The sequence below is a fragment of the Hemiscyllium ocellatum genome, chromosome 5, assembly GCF_020745735.1.
Source record: "Hemiscyllium ocellatum isolate sHemOce1 chromosome 5, sHemOce1.pat.X.cur, whole genome shotgun sequence".
Classification (NCBI taxonomy): Eukaryota; Metazoa; Chordata; class Chondrichthyes; order Orectolobiformes; family Hemiscylliidae; genus Hemiscyllium; species Hemiscyllium ocellatum.
The window spans coordinates 98085584-98107465 of record NC_083405.1 but is presented as its reverse complement, the minus strand read 5'-3'; the positions used below and the strand labels follow the sequence as shown (position 1 = coordinate 98107465).

General features: G+C 39.5%; 1 protein-coding gene across 1 annotated transcript in view; it reads right to left on the bottom strand.

Moving 5' to 3' along the window:
• gad2 (glutamate decarboxylase 2) overlaps positions 1–21882 on the bottom strand; it is a 141153-nt gene that overhangs the window by 39033 nt on the left and 80238 nt on the right. Inside the window, exons 6-7 of the mRNA XM_060825716.1 lie at positions 10392–10504; positions 2570–2685 (exon numbers count right to left, since the gene is read on the bottom strand). Of these exons, the coding sequence (XP_060681699.1) occupies positions 2570–2685; positions 10392–10504 (229 nt within the window). The remainder of the gene's footprint in view (positions 1–2569; positions 2686–10391; positions 10505–21882) is intronic.

Below are 21882 nucleotides of genomic sequence, written 5' to 3'. Positions count from 1 at the left end.
GTTGACTCTCTTGCTCCTCAGATGCTGTCTGACCTGCTGTGCCTTCTCCAGCACCACACCTTTTCTCAACCAGCCACTCTTTGTGTGTGACTCAAGGTGCTGAGTGGAAAATGTGTTGCTGGAAAAGCGCAGCAGGTCAGGCAGCATCCAAGGAGCAGGAGAATTGACGTTTCGGGCATAAGCCCTTCTTCAGGAATGAGCTGATCTCCAGCATTTGCAGTCCTCGCTTTCTCCTAGTTTTTTCAAGATGTTGAGTACCAGCATAGCTCTTCAACTACAGTGGACATGAATCTAAACAGACAAAAGAAACATCTCATTAAAGACAATATCTTCACACTCTCTTCTCCCTTAGAGAATGATAGGATATATTGGGATAATTTGCAGTTAATAATAACCTGATGGACTGTGTTGTGAATTTCCCTTTCCTGGCTAACAAAGTCTGGAATGGAACTTTGGTTTTTGCATAAATCATGTGTCACAAATGATAGCAGAAACCAATAGGTAAAAAGTATCCAAAAATGACAAATTTAGTAAAGTTCACATAACAGAAGGCAATGGCAATACTGGATTAAAATGTTGACAAGGGCTCATAGCTTTTTCTGTATGTTCAGTCTTATTTAAATGTAGATGTGAGTGTGACAGGTACGATGCGGTAATGAAAGTTCTTGGTGACAGGTTTTGTGAATAAAATGAAAAAAAATACGTTAAGGTGATCTTGCTCCCAGATCTGTAACTTTAAAGCAAAGTACTGAATAATTTGGCTTGATGAGTTTTATTGCCAATTGTTTGCTTCTGATATGCTATTGTCCTGTGTGTGCATATTTGTGTGATTAAGTGTATTTTGGCTGACAAATAATGGCTACTGGAGCTTGTTAAAATAGTGTAACTATTTGCATGATATTAAATGATATAATAAACCAACCTAAATATTCAACATGTGTGCAGATTGAAGGGGGTTTAGTGATGGGGAGGGGCACTGAGTTTTCAAAGGATAATTCTGATCATCCATTAGAACTTTTCACCATATCCATATAACCCTGGAGAGGAGACATAAATACAGTGTACACTTCATTTCTTCAAACTTTCTCTCCAGGTACAGCAGATGATCGGAACAACCTCCCCTTTAAATTCAGCTCCCAAATTTTTAATTATTTGTCTATTTGTCTCAATTTTATTCAATATGTTATAATTATGGTGTGAGTTCAAAAGATCATAAAGGGAAAAGGCATCGTGATAGATTGGGGCACTGGCTGTGTTCAGGTAAACTCAGTTTGCTGTGTTACTACAAGGGCTTGAAGCTGGGGCAGAATGGACACATTAGGTGTAACTATCTCTTTAACTGAGAAAAGTTTTGCCATAATGCTTGAGATTGAAGGACACTAGGCACTTTAACTTCAAAGGACGCACAACCATAAAATCGTGGATTGGGTGGTACATATTTCTCCAGGTAATAGGTTGGTAGGATAGTAGCCGAGATGCATCCATAGTGTACCAAACACCTTTGGCACCATGAAAACCAGGTGCCCTACTGGAGATTCTCTACATATCAGTGGCATCATTGCTAGGAAGCAACTGTTGAACTTGATTCATGATGTAATTGCTGAATAATAGTCTGCATTTTGTCAGATCCTACGTATCAAAATAAGACAGTACCGTTTCTCTCAGAGTGTCAGTAAAAAATGCTGTCACTATTACTTAGCATGATTGAACTGTGAATCTGAATTGATTATGTTCTCATTAACCATGTCCCTGATCAACTGCAAAAATGTTCATACTTAATGAATGACACAGTGGACAGCATTTTTCTTCCTGAATTTCTTCATGTTCTGTCTTCTCTCTGAATCAGTTGATGCTGGAACAACTTCTATAGCAGTCCAAAGACTCAACAGACAGCATCACATACCCAAACTGCAGATGCATTGTAATCCTGACAATGCTGGCTAGGGACATTTCACCACCTGCAAAACCTTACTAAAGGTTCACCTCCAGGAATACCATGAACAGCTTATATGTTGTCAGCCAATCAGTAATTTTAAAATGATTCCTCTGGATTTGAATGTACTGTGCATTTGTGTGTGTATGTAATTATCTGAATATGCAATAGGCTATTTTGGTGGAAGGGAGGAATATCTAAGTTATTTTATTGCTGTCTGATTCTTAATAGTTTCTGAGGACTTTGTCCAGTTATTAAATAAATTGCCATCCCACTCATATAAGAAGTTAATATGTTAACTCTAATATTGATTGGCATTTATCTTGTCATGAGTCTAAATATTAAAGTTATTTAAATAAGTTACTGCTTAAATGTAGGTATTGGAAAATATTACTTTGGTTATAGAACAAGCTGAGACAAGAATGTAGTTGCACTGTAAAATCCAGATGACAGTGTGCTAAGAGAAATGTTTATGATTACACCGTTTATTTCTCAAATATTTATCATTGCTTAATTGGAAAGATGAATAAACAAATATGTGTTGCAATAAGGTGGGATGGTGTTAGGGCCTCCTCTATAGCACATGTTGTAGTTCTCTATTAACACAACAAGAACACGAAACAGTAAAAGTCGTACGTGTTCCGATGTGAAGGCGATCAGCTTCGGAATAGCAGCCATTCCCTTTTCTTTAACTTCAGGAAACAGCTTGTAGCGTGCAATTAACAAGGCATACATGTTTGATATGGCTCCACCTAAAACAGAGTGAGATACTCATTAGCTTTAATTACCAATCTGTTAAAGAACAACAATTCCCATTTATAGTAAATTATCAGTTAATATTTACCTTTAAACTGGTATGAATTCTATTTCCACCATTTTATTCATTGTACTCCCATGTCCTAAATGGAGAATACTTCATCTGCTGTGCAGTTGCCCAGTTGTTCAACTTTTCCAAATTACATTGAATCATCTCTACATTCTCCTCACACCTAACCCTCCCACCACCCAACTGTGTCTCATCTATAAACACGGAGATATTACATTTGGTTCCCTCACCTAAATCATTAACATATATTGTACATAACTGGGTTCCAAGTATTGATCTTTGCGGTACCCCACTAATCAAGAGCTGCCACTTAGTAAAAGACCCTTTGTCTTCCACATTTTCTTTCCTGTCTGTCAATAAGTTCTCTATCCTTCCAAGTACACAACCCCCAATCTCATATAATATAATGTTACATGCTAATGTCTTATGTGGGACCTTATGAAAAGCTTTCTAAAAGTCCACCAAGTCACATTCACTGGCTCCCCTGTATCATGTCTACCAGTTATATCCTCAAAGTAATCCCAGTAGATTTTTCAAGCATGACTTCCCTTTCACAAATCCATGATGACTCTGTCTCACTCTGCTACTGTTTTACAACTGCTATGCTATTAAATCTTTTATAGTGGATTCTAGTGAACTTTACTAAAGCTTGAAAATATCAAACTACCTGATCTGGCAGCAGGATACAATTGGCATTGGATGGTTGAGTACCTTGAAGAAGTTCTCCTCATCTCTGTACATAGATCTCAGTAAGTCTCTCTCTCACTGCAACCCCCAGGTCATCTCTTCTGCCCTGCACCAGTTTCCTCATTTCCCCTCCCCCCCACCTTACCCCAGTGCCAAGCTTCCAGCTCAGCACCATCCTCATGACCTGTCTTACCTGTCAATCTTCCTTCCCACCTATCCGCTTGACCCTCCTCACCAACCCATCACCTTTACCCCTTCCTCCATCCACCTATTGCACTCCCAGTTACCTTCTCCCAGCCCCAGTGTCTCCCATTTATCTCTCCATCAGAGCATGGATAGGATAAATAGACAAAGTCTTTTCCCTGGGGTCGGGGAGTCCCGAACTAGAGGGCATATGTTTAGGGTGAGAGGGGAAAGATATAAAAGACACCTAAGAGGCAACTTTTTCATGCAGAGGGTGGTATGTGGATGGAATGAGCTGTCAGAGGATGTGGTGGAGGCTGGTACAAATGCAACATTTAAGAGGCATTTGGATGGGTATGTGAATAGGAAGGGTTTGGAGGGATATGGGCCGGGTGCTGGCAGGTGGGACTAGATTGGGTTGGGATATCTGGTCGGCATGGATGGGTTGGACCGAAGGGTCTGTTTCCATGCTGTACATCTTTATGACTCTATGATGAAGGGCTCCTGCCCGAAACGTCAATTTCCCTTCTCCTCAGATGTTGCCTGATCTGCTGTGCATTTCCAGCAGCACTCTAAACTTGATTCGGATCATGGTCAGGATCGAGGAGAAAATTTCCCAGCACGCTCGAAACCTTAACTCATTTCATGAGATTAAGATATTTCTGTTTGATCAGACCCTACAAAAGTAGATTCCCTTACCTTACTTTGACTCTAGCACCATGAGAGGTGCTTGGGCCATACATGATGCATTCTCCACAAAGGTCTTACCTCACCTAGCAATTGGAGTCTTGGAACTCTCATCTTCTTATTGGGAAGAGTCTATTGCCTAAAACTAGTGGGGAAAATGAGGATGTAGTGGTCATGTCAGTGAACCAGTAATGTAGAGACCAGGCTAATAGTCCATCATGCTGTTCCCACTGTGGCAGCTGGTAGAATTTAAGTGAATGGACTCTCGAACTGTAAAAGTAGTCCCAGTGAAGACCAGGATTATAGTAAAATGCATCCATCTGTTTTTCAAATGTCTTTAAGGAATTAAATCTGCTTTCATTACTTGGTTTGGCTTCATGTGACTAAAAACAACAGCAAGTAGTTGTCTCTTAACTACTGTCTTGTTGACCGTTGGATTGGGTAGCATATGCTGCCTCCATCAGTGATATCTATGCTTCCGGAAAGAATAAAGGATAAAAACTTTGGAAGCTCAGTGATAGACCCTTTTTATAACAAATCAATAAATGCTACGACTCTGCCCAGTACCATAAGTGACATAATATTAAGGTTTTACGAAGTTTTGAGAAGTTTATGGGATGTTTGATGTCAATGATGTTGATGTCAAAACATGGTCTACAGTTTATTTCAGAAAGTTTTGAAATATTTTGAAGTAAGAATGGCGCCAAGCATATTCTAAAGCACCATAACAAGCTCTCTTTGTGCTTACTGTTGAGGTAGTCTGATTGGGCTCTCTCACAGCTTGGGATGACCTTAGCAGCTGTCCCCTGGCTCTCTATCAGTATACAGAGGAATTGCTGAACTAGTGCAGACCCTCTGTCACTGGCAGAGTGGCTGCTGTCCACGTTCAGAGTGCTCTGAGAGGAGCCTCCAGATGTGGAAGACAGCTGTTTCTCCCTTGGAAGGCACACCATAAATTCTCTTTCACCTGAGAAAGACTAAAGGTCAAGGTGCCTCTCTCACTGTGTCACTGCTCCCTTGAAAGTGGGCCAAGGTAATGACATCAGGCCTGTTATACCATGCGTCACTTTTGCATCTACTGCCTTCATGTGACTGTCCAGCTGCAAATGTCTTTATGAAAGAAGCCATGTCCATTTGGTGCAGCATGAATGGTTTGGGTGCATTCTTCTACCGCCCATTCATGGGTGCACATAGGCTTTGATAGTTCTGCCAGATGATCTCTGAGCTATATCGCAGTGTGTGATGTGATACCAACTACTCCAGAGGATTATCCTTGAGCTCAGCATGAGCCTGTCCTCCCAGTATCCTCTGCTATCAGGCTCTTGTTGCCTGTCTCACCATGTTAATCTGATGGGCTGAGTGCTTCTGCTGTAATAATTGTACAGATGCCTCAAGACTGACTTTGCACGGCTGCTGGATACCCAAACAGAAGGGGCTCCCACTCACCAGCAACTGTTGCCTTCTTATAAAATTCTGCAATGTCACCAATATTCTCAATCTCCTTGACCTGATTTCAGATGGATCAGTCTAAAAAAATGTGTTATTTATAAATGGTAATAACAGTGCCAATACCTTTAGGGGACAGATTGCAATTATGAAGAGTTCTCTCAATTGAATTTCAGGCAGTTGTGGTGACACTGAGAAGGTTTCTTTTTAAAAGATTGAGTAAGCACTTGTTGTATTGAAACTTTGTCAATCTTTTCACTGACCAGTGCCCTGATGTGGAGAATAATTGATTTGGATCTTAGACAAACAATACTAGCAAGTAGGATCTGCTTTTTAGGATATTTTAAGTTATTCAGACCTTAGAGTTAAAGTGATTCTTGGTAAGATTCTTGGTAAAGGAGAAAGTGAGGTCTGCAGATGCTGGAGATAAGAGCTGAAAATTGTTGCTGGAAAAGCGCAACAGGTCAGGCAACATCCAAGGAATAGGAGATTCGACGTTTTAGCTTGAAGAAGGGCTTATGCACGAAACGTCGAATCTCCTGTTCCTAAGATTCTTGGTAAGAATGGTAAGATTCTTGGGAGTGCAGATGAGCGGAGAGATCTCGGTGTCCATGTATACAGATCCCTGAAAGTTGCCACCCAGATTGATAGGGTTGTTAAGAAGGTATACAGTGTTTTGGCCTTTATTAATAGAGGGACTGAGTTCCAGAACCAGGAGGTTATGCTGCAGCTGTACAAAGCTCTGGTACAGCCACACTTGGAGTATTGTGTACAGTTCTGGTCACCGCATTATAAGAAGGATGTGGAAGCTTTGGAAAGGGTGCAGAGGAGATTTACTAGGATGTTGCCTGGTATGAAAGGAATGCCTTGTGAGGAAAGGCTGAGGGCCTTGAGACTGTTCTCGTTAGAGAGAAGAAGATTTAGAGGTGACTTAGTATAGACATACATGATAATCAGAGGGTTAGATAGGGTGGACAGGGAGAGCCTTTTCCCAAGTATGGGAACAGCAAACACAAGGGGACACAACTTTAAAGTGAGGGGGGATAGGTATAAGACAGATGTCAGAGGTAGTTTCTTTACTCAGAAAGTAGTAAGGGTATGGAATGCTTTGCCTGCAACAGTAGTAGATTCGCCAAGTTTAAGTGCATTTAAGTTGTCATTGGACAGGCATATGGACATACATGGAATTGTGTAGGTGGGATGGGCTTCAGATTATTATGACAGGGTGGCGCAACATCGAGGGCCGAAGGGCCTGTACTGCACTGTAATGTTCTATGTTCAATGATTAATTGATACAAATGCCAAAGCCTCTCCTGGCACCCAATCTTCAACAAGATAGAACAATCTGCTTTCATATGAACGTACAGATTAGGAATAGGCCACTCAGTGCTTTGAACTTGAACTTGCTCCACTATTTAATAAGATCAAGGCTGATATAATAATTCCACATTCTTGCCAACACTCATAATCTTTCAGCTTCTTGCTTATCAAGTACCTATTTATCTCTGCCTTAAAAAATAGTTAAAGATTCTACTTCAACCACCTTTTACAGAAGACCGTTCCAAAAACTCATGATCCTCTGTGATGATTGTTTTTCCTAATCTCTGTCTTAAATGCGTAACTGCTTATTTTTAAACAGTGACTCCTGGTTCTAGATTCTCCCACAAAACAAAGCCTTCTTTCCACATGGACCCATATCAAAACCCCAGATCCTTTATATTTAAATCAAGTTGTCCATTCCTCTTCTGAACTCTAGCGAATATAAACCTAGCCTGTCAACTTTCATGGCATGGTTAGAGACAAATAAAACTGCAGATGCTGGACTCCGAAATAGACAGGCAGGAGGTTGGAGGAATACAGCAAGCCAGGCAGCATCAGTCCTAAAGAAGGGTTACGCACGAAATGTCGACTTCGCCACCTCCTGATGCTGCCTGGCATGCTGTCTTCTTCCAGCCTCCTGCCTGTCTAACTTTTACATTAAGGCGTTCTGCCCATTCCAGGTATCAGACCAATTAGCCAATGAATTACATTTGCATCCTTCCTTAAATAAGGAGAACAATACTGTACAGTGTACTCTTGATATAGTCTGATCAGTTTTCTGTATAATTGAAATATTACCTGCCTACATTTGCATGTGATAAATGATAAACTTTTACCCACTTTCTTAATTACTTACATACTAATATTTTGTGATTCATCCATTATTACTGCCAGATCCCTCTGTATCTCAGAGTTCTTCAGTCACTCACTATTTAGACAATATGCTTCTTTTTAATTCTTCTAGTCAAAATAGACAATTTCAGATATTCCATTTGCCAGATGTTTGTTCACTCATTTCATCTATTGATATCCATTTGTGGTCTTCACAGCTTATTTTCCAAGCTATCTTTGGGTCATCAGCAAGTTTAGCAGCCATACCATTGGTCCCTTCATCTAAATATTTTCTATAAGTTGGACAAAGTTGAGGCCCAACATGATTCCTGTAATATACCACTTGTTACAACTTGCTGAGCAGAAAATGATCAATTTATGTCTACTTTGTGTTTGCTGTTAGCTAATCAAGCTCCTATCCATCTCAAAAAGCTATCCTGAAAGTGCGAGCTAATAATCTTTGATGTGGCATTTCATTAAATGTTTTCTGGAAATCCAAGGCCAATGCATCCAATAATTCCCTTTTATTCACAGTGCAGGTTACTTCCTCAAAGAACTCCAATAAACTGGTGAAACACGATTTCCCTTTCACAAAACCAAGTGGACTTTGCCTCACTACCTTGAACTTATCTAAGTGCCCTGCATTAACTTCATTAATAATGGCTTCGTAACAGATATTAAGCTACTTTGGGGGGGGGGGGGGGGGGGGGGGGTGTTGAATGTCATTAGACAAGTAATTCAGATTAATATTCTGGGGATGTAGTTTCCAATCCTGCTCATGACAAATGGTTAAATTTGACTTCCATGAAATATCTGGATGAGCTGGCTTCATGGCATCCATGTAACCACTACTAATTGTCATTAAAACTCATCAGGTTCATTGATGTTCATAAGGAAAAGAAATCTCCTGTTCTTAGCTAGTCTGGTCTACATGTGACTCAAAACCCACAGCAATGTAGAGGACTGTGAACTCCTCTCTGAGCATTTAAAGATGGGTCATAAATGTTGCCCTAGCCAGTGTAGCCCCCATCCTATGAATGAATTAAAAAAAAACTAGTCTCTACTGTCCAGCCTTCTGCCTTCCTTTTTGTATAAAGGACTTATATCCACTAATTTTCAATCTAATTAAACCTTTCCTGAGTGGAGAACATTTTAGAAAATTAAAGCTAACTGCCTTACTGGTCATTTTTTAATACCTGGGATGAAATCTACAAACACTCTAGGACTAGCCAGCATGCAGCCAGAACAATTTGTTCAGTACCACTTCCCTGGCGATATTTTCTTGAGTTCCTCCCTCCCTTCCATTTTCTGAGCTTCCTCTATTTCTGGAATGTTATTTGTATCCTCTGCAGTAAAAGCTGATGTAAAGCATCTGTTCAATTCATCTGCCATTTCCTTAGTTTCCATTATTAATTCCCAGATTCATTTTCTACAGGACCAACACTCATTTCGAGAATTTTTATTTAAAAAGTATCCATAGAAAATCTTACAGTCTGTTTTTATATTTCTAGCTAGTGTTTTCTCAAGCTCAATTTTTTTCTCCTCTTTATGAACCTTTTAGTTATTTTTGTTAATGTGAATCTAACAAGCAGACTGAAGTTGAGTAAAGAATGTTTCTGGATATGCTTGAATTACTTGTGGCTTGGCTTTGAATTACTCTCACTGAACTGGAAATAATTAAGTGTCATTGAACATGATTACATTATTCTGTAGGATTGTTTAGCTATTTTAATACGTACTTTACTGATTCATGCATCTTGCTGGGACCCTTGGGAATACTTATTTGAGTCAGTAACTTTAAAGTTTTGAAGTGACGAAACCATTATTCATGTACACTGAAAACAGCATGTTCAAGAACATTAAATTGTGCAACTGGTTTTCTTTATAATTGGACCCATTCTAGTGCCACAAAAACTTTTGTATGACCTTGAGATTGTAAGAGAGGCATCAGAAAGGAGATTTGTTTTTCCCAAAAAGCTAATTGCTTTCAAACACAAAATATAATCACTTTGGGTCACACTTGGTCTAAAATTGTGGACATAGACTAACGACTACAGAGAAAAAGTGCAAGTTACAGGTCACGTATGTTATTTGGTCTCTTGGTGGCACCATGGCTAATGTTAATGAATTACTGTAACTCTCGAGGAGCATAAATGATTGAAATTCAAATGGAGAAAGAACCTAGTAGAAAATCAATGAAGAACAGTTTCGCACATATTACGTCAGACAAACCTCACACATCACCTTTTTTACTAATGTTGCCTCATCTGTCTAAAAGTGGTGGAAAATATCGGAGAAGTTCTAGCCTTGATTTCAATCCATTTTATTTTGTTATGATTTCGAGGAGAGTACTTGCATAAGAATAAACTCCTTTTCTCTTTTTAAAATTGTGGCTGTGTGTACAATTCCCTGGATAGTATTCTTAATTCAATCCGAGCAAAGGACTTCAGGTCCTAGAAAAACTCTTAGATCACATACCAGGTGAGAAGATTCCATCTCCACATCCTCCTGGCCAGCCAATCATTTCCCTCATTTTCTTCAGGGTGATGTATTCCAACAGGACAAACACTGGTGCGATCTCATAAGTAAACCTGAATATAAGTCACAATATAAAATCAAATATTAACACGGAGAATACTGTTTCCTAATGTATAAATAAAACAGTTTAAGAACAGCAACATTTAACACCAATGTACCAAATTACTTTACAGTGGGCAAAATGTGAAAAATCCATTTGCATGGAAGGAGAGGCACACAGGGAGTGATGCTTCTGAAATCAAAATCACCAAATCTGATCTAGAGCCGGATCTTATGATGATGTTAAATAACCAAAATGACTTAGAATGGGTGCCTTGAGTTCCTTGCAATGAATGCTGAAGATGATGAATTTGGCTGTTTTGAAAATGTTTTGATTATAGTTAAAGGTATCCCTTAAAAAATAATACATTCAATAAAATATGTTATGTTGAGTTAATTTGCATTCCAAATGTTATGATTGTTTTTTACATTTCAGCATAGCAATCTCCTGCATTTCATAGTCGGCACATAAATTGACCCCAGGTTTTGGACAGATTTTTTGATAGCTTCAAAAGCCAACTTATGCACTGTAGTCTATGGTAGCTCCTTTAACTTTTACCTGTCAGGGAAGGAAGAGAAAAATATATTTTCCAGGAAAATATCTAAAGAATTCAAAAAAGCATTGCAAAAGAACTTAGCAACTGGAGCAGATCATTTGGTACTTTGAGCCTGCTTCACCATTCAATATGATCATGGTTGTGGTCTCACCTCCATTCTCTTGTTTGTATGCTGTAACCCTTGACTCCCTTGTCCATCAAAGATCTGTCTGACTCAGCCTTTAGTAAATTTAAAACAAACTTCCACCACCTTCTGGGAAAGAGAATTCCATAATCTAACAACCTCGTTTCAACATTAGCTTACAAGAGAAACCATTTATTCTGAAACCATGATTTAGAGTCACATTGGATAAAGTACCATCTAAAGGGATGTTAACTAAGGTAGAAGCCCATAGAATTGAGAGCAAATTGCTGGCATGGCTGGGAAATTGGTTGAGTGGCAGGCAACAGAAAGTAGAGACCATGGGTAGATACTCAAATTGGCAGGATGTGACCATTGGTGTCTCACAAGGACCTGTGTTAGGGCTTCAATTATTCACATTATTTATTAATAACTTGTACAACACAGAAAGTCGAATATCCAAATCTGCTGATGGCATAAAGTAGATGACATCATAGACAATATAGATTACAGCATGAAATTACAAAGGAATATTGATAGACCAGGTGAATGGCAAAACTTTGGCAGATAGTTTTCATTGTAAGCAAAGTGTAAGAAAAGATAGATGATATGAAGTTAAATACAGTGGATATCCAAAGAGACATGGGGGTTTGGGAGCACAGATCTCCAAAATATCACAAATAGTTACAGAAAATAATGAAGAAAACTAATGGAATGCCAGCCTTTATATCTAAAGGACTGAAATAAAAGGATGCAGAAATTATACTGCAATTAATTACGCACTTGGAGATCACCTTGGGCAACACACCTTATGAAGAATATATTTAGCCCTGGAGGAAATACAATGTAGGTTTGCAAGAATGATATCTGGACTTCAGGGGTTAAGTTATGGGGAGAGATCAGGACTGTTATTTCTAAAATTTAGAAGGTTAAAGGGTGATCTGATTGAACTATTCAAGATACTAGCAGGAAAAGACAGTGTAAATAAAGATAAACAACTTGCACTTGTTGGGAATTCTAGAACTAGGGGGCATAGTCTATGATTTGGGGCTAGACCATTCAGGAGAGTTGTTAGGAAGCATTTCTACATAGAAAGAGAGGTAGATGTTTGGAACTCTCTTCCACAAATGGCAGTGATGCTGCATCAGTTATTAATTTTGAATCTGAGATAGATATGTTTTTTGTTTAGCAAAATTATTAAGGGATATGGACCAAAGGCAGGTAAATGGAATTAAGATACAGATCAACCATGATCTCATTAAATGATAGAACATGCTTAAGGGGCTGAATGGCCTTCTCCTCTTCCTATGTCCTCCAGTTTTAGTCTCTTTAAAAGAGGATACACCCTGTGGGTATCCACTCCATACAATTGCCCAAAATGTAACATGTTTTAAAGTGCATTCCATTAAACTTAAATGGGTACTAACCTAGCCTGTTCAACCTTGCTTTATAAGATAAGGCCTTCATCTTAGGAATGAGTAAAGTGCACCTTCTCTGAACTGCTTTGAAAACAATTTATTTCCCAAATGAGGAAACAGAACAGTATACAGTTCTTCAGAAGTGGTCTGTCTGTGCTTTGGATGTAGTTGATGTGTGGTTATTCATGGTAGTTAAATTTGCATATTCATCACTGAAACCGTTACAACGTGTATATCCAGAAAGCAAACTCTTCCTCAGTATTGATCCAAATCTGTTTCCCCAGCAGCTGTTCTTAAAGTCACATGTCACAGCTCTGATCGGGTAAGTCTGTAAAAATGGGTATTATGAACACTTTTTACTTTGCACAATTGTACAAAAATAGACAATATAGACAAATGGACCCGTTATGGACCTGTCCCAGTTTCTGAAATCAGAAATTTTCAGGAGTGCAATTAGGAAGTAATGATAAGAAAAGGGGATTATAATAGCAAGCAGGCTGAGTGTGGAGCAGGGATGGTCATCAGACCTGCTATGGATCTGGGATGACTATCTGTGCGATCCCTTTTAGACACTGTGCTGTGAAATCACTCTCCCTCATTTCCACAATTGTAGAGTTTCATTGTTAACATCCACAGATGAAGAATGAACATATTTTTGAAATATCAGAGGAAACCCAGATTCTGGGTTGTCCCCAAAAACAAATCAGCACTTTATGATAGAAGGGATTTCTTTTTCATTTGCAAACCTCAATGCAGTTCTTAACGATGTTAACATTGAATGTCTTTGTAAAACATGAAGACCACCAATAGATATTCTAAATCACAGGTTTCAGGAAACATTTGTAAGCTACCCTAGTACATTAATTTTTAAACTTATTTTTATTTCAGCTTGAAATTGGGCTAAAAGAAATATAAAAGATGAAGTCGCCATAGGCTGCTTTCTTATTAGAGAACAATAACTGATGGAAGTTTAATTTGAGGGTCATCCCACCTCAGGTGAGGAGCAAGGTTAAGAAGGAGAGTCCTTCATAGTGACTTGAGCCTGTATAAAAATTGAACTCAAACTGTTAATTTCTCTCTACAATATAAACCAGCTGTCTAGCCAACTGAGCAAACCAATCTCCAAGGGAAGCAAATATAGAATTTTGAAATAAGAATGCAAGAAAATCTCAGCACATTTGGCTTCAACTGTGGAAAGAGTTAACATTTCAAGTCGCAAATGACTTTTCTTCCCTGAAGGAGGATCATATTGGATCCAAATATTAACCCTATTTCTCTCGGAACAGAGGCTGTCAGATCTGCTGAATTTCTCTAGCGCTTTCGGTATTCATACCAGATTCCCAGCATTGCAGTATTTATCCTTTAACAAGTTTTTCCACTTTTGCATTAACTGTCTAATTTACATAACCTTTATGTCTAATGACCTGAGAATACCATTAATAGAATCCAGTCTTTGCATACATTAGGATGTGAAAAACATGTAGAACCCACCCGTGACTGAAACAATTACCTATTTTATAAATCTGACAGTTCCTAATTAGTGAATATATTCACTTTCATTATATGCCTATCCACATGCAGCACATCTAGAGATCAGGAGTTCAAATGAGCCCAATATTGTCTTTTCTTTATTTTGAGGATGCTAACTATTTCTGTAAAGGTAGTGGTGTTTTTCTTCCTGAGACAGTGTGGAATTCAGAGCACTGACATGAATACTGAAACAACTTTTTAAAAAGTGATTTTCTGTGCATGGTATTTTCCAGATAGTAAGGAAAAGTTTGTAAAGTTCAATGATGAGACAACTGCTGTGAGAGGTAGTCCATGGCCAGGCTATAATGGTGTGTTCAACCTGGCAGCTGGAATGTTTGCTGGAAATGACCCATTGCCTTCAAGGCAAGAGAAGAAATCATGTGCAGCGTTAGGGATCCATATAACCATAGGCATTAGCAGTACTCCAGCATGGACAGCACATTAGACATAGTTCTGGGTAATGAAGGAGAGAAAATTGACATCTTAAAAGTAGGAGAGATTTGGGAAGCAGCAAGCAGAATCTAATTAAGTTCAATGTAAGAAGAGAAAATAGCATAGTATGAAATACCAAATTGAGAATAACAAGTTGAAAAGGAACATTGACCAGATTGCTTGGAGGGAAAACCGACAAACAGAATTTTAGATCACCAATAGTGTTGAGTTAAATAGGACATAAAGAAGCTATAAAACTGGTGTAATGCAGCAAGGGAGTTCATAGAAGTTAACATTTTGCAGTCGAACAGAAAGCCATGTCAGGCACTTAGCAAATGAAGTTTGAACAAATAAAATAACAACCTCAATCCACCTGCAAAAGTAGAAAGCCAAAAAAAAAGAATTACAACATTTAAAAATAAAGCCTTTTTAAAAACAATGAAAAGACCCTTGAAAGACTTGTCCAATACCCACTCTGTACCGAACCAATGAGCCAATTATTTTAAAAAATCCAAAGAACTGCGGATGCTGGAAATCAGGAACAAAAACAGAAATTGCTGGAAAAACTCAGCAGATCTGGCCGTAGCTATGGACAGAAAGCAAACTTAATGTTTTGAGTCCAGTGACCCTTCTTCAGAACTATCAGACCTGAGTTTTCTCAGCAATGTTTGTTTGTGAGCTAAATAATAACAGTGACAAGTCTTTGAATTACTCATTAAAAAAAAAGCTGGTCAAAACTTTCGTTAAAATAAATCCTTCTTGCAAGTTTATAAAGTTGTCAATCAAACTCATTGAAAATAACACTTTACCTGTCATTATCTAAGTAAAAAATGCAAAATGGAAAAATTGCTTCAAAGGATGATTAATTTATAGAAGCTCATCAAACAAATCTAGCAATTCCCTTCACAGCTCTCTAGAAACCTACTACAGAAATGAATTCATTGATGAGTCTTGGACTTCAGCCATGCATTCAAAGGACAAAATTTGACAATTGTGTCAACAATGCAGGTTGAACAGATAGGCAAACATATGTTTTGCCAGATGGTCTCATTACTGTTGCCTAACTGAACTTTAAGATTCATTAATCAATACAGCCCTGATGAGGTTTGAAATGTTCATGGAACAAAAAACAAACTTTCCAGTCCTATTAAGTGGTTTATGAATTCTGTACATAGTCATAGCTGTGTCCGTGTAGATTCAGGAGATATGATGACATCATCTGGATGGGAGCTAAAGGGCCAAAAAACTGCAAATATACTGTGGTCAATGTTCTAGTAGATAGCAGCAGGCTTTTCTAACCTGCCATCTTTGACATCCACTAACTATTATTTTTGCTAATGTCTACCCTGGAAGGAGGTAGACTCAAATCCAGCCCACTGCTAAGTCTCAAAGACCAAGAGCTCACAAGAATGCACTGTATTTGGGAATAAAATCATGATAAATGAGGTTACTCATCCTTTCAAACCAACGATGAAAACCTAACTCTATCATCTTCTATGGGAAAAGAAAATGCAAGTACTATTCTTATTAGCTATTGAGAATAGGATAACAGGACACAGATCCAAACACATAAAAGGTAAATGTATTTAGATTAGGTAGTTCATCAAATTAGCAATGGACCTCTGGATGGATTAACGGAGGCAAAAAACCCTGAAAGCATCAATCAATATAATGCTGCAAAATTTGCACAGAAATTGTAGAAGGGAATTGAGGGGTGGAAGGTTGCAGGAATCTTTTGGGAGATTTATTTTTTGCTTATTCATTCATGGGATGTGTGTGCTGCTGCTGAGTCAACAATTAGTACCTCACCCCAGTTGCCTTTGAGATGGTGGTAGTTATCTGCCTTCTTGAACTGGTGAAGTCCATGTGCTATAGGTGGACTAGAATAAATTAGGGAAGGATTTTCACTCAGCTACTCTGAAGGAATCATGATATATTTCAGGATGGTGAGTGGCTTGGAGTTGAACTTGCAGATGGTGGTGTTCCCATACATCTGCTAGATGGTACAAGTTATGAAGTTGATGTCTAAGGAACCTTTACAGAATTTATGAAGTGCATCTTGTAGATTACGCACATTGCTGCTTAATAGTGCTGCTTCAAGAGGGACTGAATACTTGTGAATATAGTAACAAACAAGTTGGCTGCTTTGTCCAGGCAAGTGGTGATATTTTAATTATAATTTCCAGATTTTTATGGATATGCTATAGTAGGATTTGGACCAATGCACAGAACATTACTGGGATCTCAGGACTGTGATATTACCACCAAATCCAGTAATAATACCACTATGCCATTGCTTCCCCTTCAAAGGAGTAGGACTGTGAGGTTGGGCAGACTGATTCAATGGTGAGATAACAACAATGACTGCAGATGCTGGAAACCAGATTCTGGATCAATGGTGCTGGAAGAGCACAGTAGTTCAGGCAGCATCCAAAGTGCAGCGAAATCGACGTTTCGGGCAAAAGCCCTTCATCAGGAATAAAGGCAGTGAGCCTGAAGCGTGGAGAGATAAGCTAGAGGAGGGTGGGGGTGGGGAGAAAGTAGCATAGAGTAAAATGGTTGAGTGGGGGAGGAGATGAAGGTGATAGGTCAGGGAGGAGAGGGTGGAGTGGATAGGTGGAAAAGAAGATAGGCAGGTAGGACAAGTTCGGACAAGTCATGGGGACAGTGCTGAGCTGGAAGTTTGGAACTAGGGTAAGGTGGAGGAAGGGGAAATGAGGAAACTGTTGAAGTCCACATTGATGCGCTCGGGTTGAAGTGTTCCGAGGCGGAAGATGAGGCATTCTTCCTCCAGGCGCCTGGTGGTGAGGGAATGGCGGTGAAGGAGGCCCAGGACCTCCATGTCCTCGGCAGAGTGGGAGGGGGAGTTGAAATGTTGGGCAACGGCGCGGTGTGGTTGATTGGTGCGGGTATCTCGGAGATGTTCCCTAAAGCGCTCTGCTAGGAGGCGGCCAGTCTCCCCAGTGTAGAGGAGACCACATCGGGAGCATGGTGAAATGGTCATGAGAACTTGACTATTGAAATGGCTGCTTTCCATTTTCAATATTTTTACCACAGTGCTGTTGGTGGAACTGGAGTTATCAATTGTGCCATCAAAATTATATAAAAGCAGTACATGTTTTGTAAAGAATAAGAATTCTTCTTAGAACAGCGTTTGGACCATCTCAAATTAATAAATGTCTTTGAAATCAGTACTCATGAGCATCATCAGACAGCTGCACATACACATACAATGTAATTGTAATAGGAAAGGCTATTAACACTCTGCTCTCTCTAATGAGTTGAGCAGAAAGGCCAGGCAGTTAAACATTTACTCATGCAAAGGTGTTGATCAAAAATCATCGAACTGTAATCATCAGTATTAAACACACAGCTCAGGATAATGTGGGAATTGTTTTGTCAAAATATCTTACATTAAAACAATTATGTTCATAATACTCAGGTCAGCCATGATCAAAATATTTTTAGAATCCCTACAGTATGGAAGCAGGCCATTTGGCCCATCAAGTCCACACTGAGCTTCCAAAGAACATCCCACACAGACCCATCCCCTACCTGTTTTCCCATTACACCTCCTGCCTTATTCCATAATCTATGAAAGCTAAGGTTAATTCATTGTTATTTTGGATTATCTCTCAGTACAGACAAATCTTTCTACTCATCTTGCTAATGTCGTTATGATGCTGTTTGTGTTATACAGAAGACAAATACAATTTGACTCTCCCCAATACTATCAATCTGGTATAACTGCTCAACTTCTCTCTCTTTATGTGCTGCCCTACTCATCTTCAAATCTGTCACCATCTCCTCTTGTTTATAAAAAGATCCTTGTCATGATGTTTCATTATATGGACAGATAATACTAATTCCATTGGCTGATTTCATACCTGCGACTTCTGATCAAAAGAAAACAGTTTCAAATGAGGCAGGACTGTATTTTGAAAAAGCTACAGAAGTCACCTGACCTTTAACCTGGCCAAATTCTACAGGGAAGTTCAAAATGGGTACATAAACAATATTACCACAGAACTGAGTTGAATTAAGGTGATTGAAATTTACAGGAAGCGACAGACTTCTCATTTGCAGGAATGGGCTGAGACAGAGGAAACACACTAAAACCCATTAGAAAAACGTGTGCTGAAAGCTCCCCATGTTTCAGTGGCACCTTGATAGCTTTGAAACTCCTTCAAACATGGATTGTTCTCATTGTGTGCAAGTAGCCAGATATTACAAACCCTTTATGAAAAACTATGATTATAACCTTGTTGTTTTGAAGGACGGTAACATAAAGAGTAATGACACCAGCTCTCTCAACAGTTTTTTCACGTTTGAACCCTGATTGTGTGACATGTTGGAATACATCACAGAGAGAAAGAAATTAAAAATAAAATGAACTTCACACACCATAGCACCCAATGTGGAAAAGACTAATTGTAGTTTAAAAGAGACTGTTTCCAGAAGAACAACCAGTTTTAATTGGAACTCCACCGGAACTTCAAGAATGCCAAATGAATCGGAGAGCATTTCGTTTCTTTTACTGCAAGGTTTCTTTTACGTCTGGAATGTAACTTTTCTCAACATCACCTTTCTCATCCTGGAACTTATTCTGAAAGAAAAGCTGGAGAACCTTAGCGGATACTGGATGAGGAATTTCCTCCAAAAATTGGAAACACTGAACCCATTTTCTGTAGCAGCTGCCATACACTATATTCTGCCACCACTGATTCAATCCTATTCCCTGACAATGATCTGAGCCTGCACTATTTGAAACCTCAGTGTCATATTTGACACTAAGCTGAGCTTTCAACCAGAGATCCATGGCCTGATCTTGCTCATTATATCTCTGTCATCTCCTATTAAACACATTCCCCAAAGACATCTACACTTCTCTAACTGGAACTTTTTGGATATTTCTGACTGTAATTGTTATTTGGTTCAGCTATCTACAAAGAACAAAGAACAATGAAAATTTACAGCCCAGGAACAGGCCGTTCAGCCCTCCAAGCCAGAGCCGGTCCATGTCCTCCAAGCCTGTCGGTCAATTCCTAAGCATCTGTACCCCTCTGCTCCCCACCTACTCATCTTAAATGAATCTACCATGCCTGAATCTACCACCTCTGCTGGCAACGCGTTCCAGACACCCACCATCCTCTGTGTGAAGTATTTAACACCTGTACCCCCCTTAAACTTTCCACCTCTCACCTTGAAAGAGTGACCTCTCATTATTGAATTCTTCCCTGGGAAAAAGCTTGTCTCTATCCACCTTGTCTATACCCTTCATGATTTTGTAAACCTCAATCAGCTCCCCCCTCAATCTCCTTTTTTCTAATGAAAACAAACCTAACCTACTCAACCTCTCTTCATAGGTAGAACCTTCCATACCAGGCAACATCTTCGTAAACCTCCTCTGCACCCTCTCCAAAGCATCCACATCCTTTTGGTAATGTGGCAGCCAGAACTGTACATAGTATTCTCAATGCGGCCGAACCAATGTCTTGTACAATTTTAACATGACCTGCCAGCTCTTATACTCAATACCCCGTCCAATGAAGGCAAGCATACTATATGCCTTCTTGACCACTCTATCCACCTGTGCAGCAACTTTCAGGGTACAATGAACCTGCACTCCCAGATCTCTCTGCCCATCAACTTTTCCCAAGGCTCTTCCATTCATTGTATAATTCACTCTAGAATTACTCTTGCCTAAATGCATCACCTCACATTTGTTTGGATTGAAATCTATCTGCCACTTCTCTGTCCAACTCTCCAGTCTATCTATATTCTCCTATATTCTTTGATCATCCCTTATGCTTTCTGCTACTCCACCAATCTTCGTGTCATCTGCAAACTTGCTGATCACATCAACAGTGACCCCTGTGGAACACCACTGGTCACCTTTCTCCATTTCAAGAAACTCCTTTCAACTACTACTCTCTGTCTCCTGTTGCTCAACCAGTTCTTTATCCACCTAGCTAGAACACCCTGCACACCATGTGACTTCACCTTCTCCATTAGTCTACCAGTGGAGAACCTTATCAAACATCTTACTAAAGTCCATGTATATGACATCAACAGCCCTTCCTTCATCTATCAATTTGGTCACTTCCTCGAAGAACTCTTAAGTTGGTAAGGCATGATCTCCCCTGCACAAAACCATGTTGCCTATCACTGATAAGCCCATTCTTTTCTAAATATAAATAGATTCTATCCCTCAGTACCCTCTTCAGCAACTTTCCCACCACCGACGTCAGGTTCACTGGTCTGTAGTTACCAAGAATATCCCTACTACTCTTCTTGTACAGGGGGACAACATGAGCAATCCTCCAGTCCTCCGGCACCTCACCTGTATTTAAGGATGCCACAAAGATATCTGTTCGAGCCCCAGCTATTTCCTCTCTCACCTTCCTCAGCAACATAGGATAGATCCCATCCGGTCCTGGGGATTTGTCCACCTTAATAACCTCTAACCTACCCAACACATCTTCCCTACTTATGTCAACGTGATCCAGACTAAGCAAACTTCTATTTCTAATCTCAACATTCATCATGTCCCTCTCATTGAACACTGATGTAAAGTAATCATTCAGAATCTCACCATTCTCTCAGGTTCGACACACAGCCTTCCTTCATTATCCTTTAGTGGACCAATCCTGTCTCTTATATAAGAATAAAATGGTTTGGATTCTCCTTAATTCTGCTTGCTAAAGCTATTTCATGACCCCTTTTAGCCTGCTAGATTCCTTGTTTAAGACTTGTCCTACTCTTCTGAAATTCCCCCAGGGCCTGTTCTGATCTTTGCTGCTTAGACCTTATGTACGCTTCCCATTTCCTCTTGGCTAGTCATACGATTTTGCCTGTCAGCCACATTGAGAATTGTGGTCACTGTTTCCAAAGAAATCCCCACTGCAACTTCTATCACCTGTCCTAGTTCATTCCCCAGTACCAGGTCCAATATGGCCCCTTCCCTCGTTGGACTATTGACATATTGCTCTAGAAAACTCTCCTGGATGCTTCTTACAAATTCTACCCCATCCAGACCTCTGATACTAAGTGTATCCCAGTCAATGTTGGGAAAATTAAAATCTCCCATCACCACCACCCTATTGTCTCTACATCTTTCCATAATTTGTTTACCTATTTGTTCTTCTACCTCATGCTCACAGTTGGAAGGCCTGTAATACAGCCCCAACAATGTAACAGTACCCTTCTTATTTCTCAGCTCCACCCATAATGCCTCACTACTGTCGTCCTTTAGCACAGCTGTGATAACAATCTCTGACCAGCAATGCAACTCCACCCCCCACTTTTACTTCTCTCCCTGTCCTGTCTGAAGC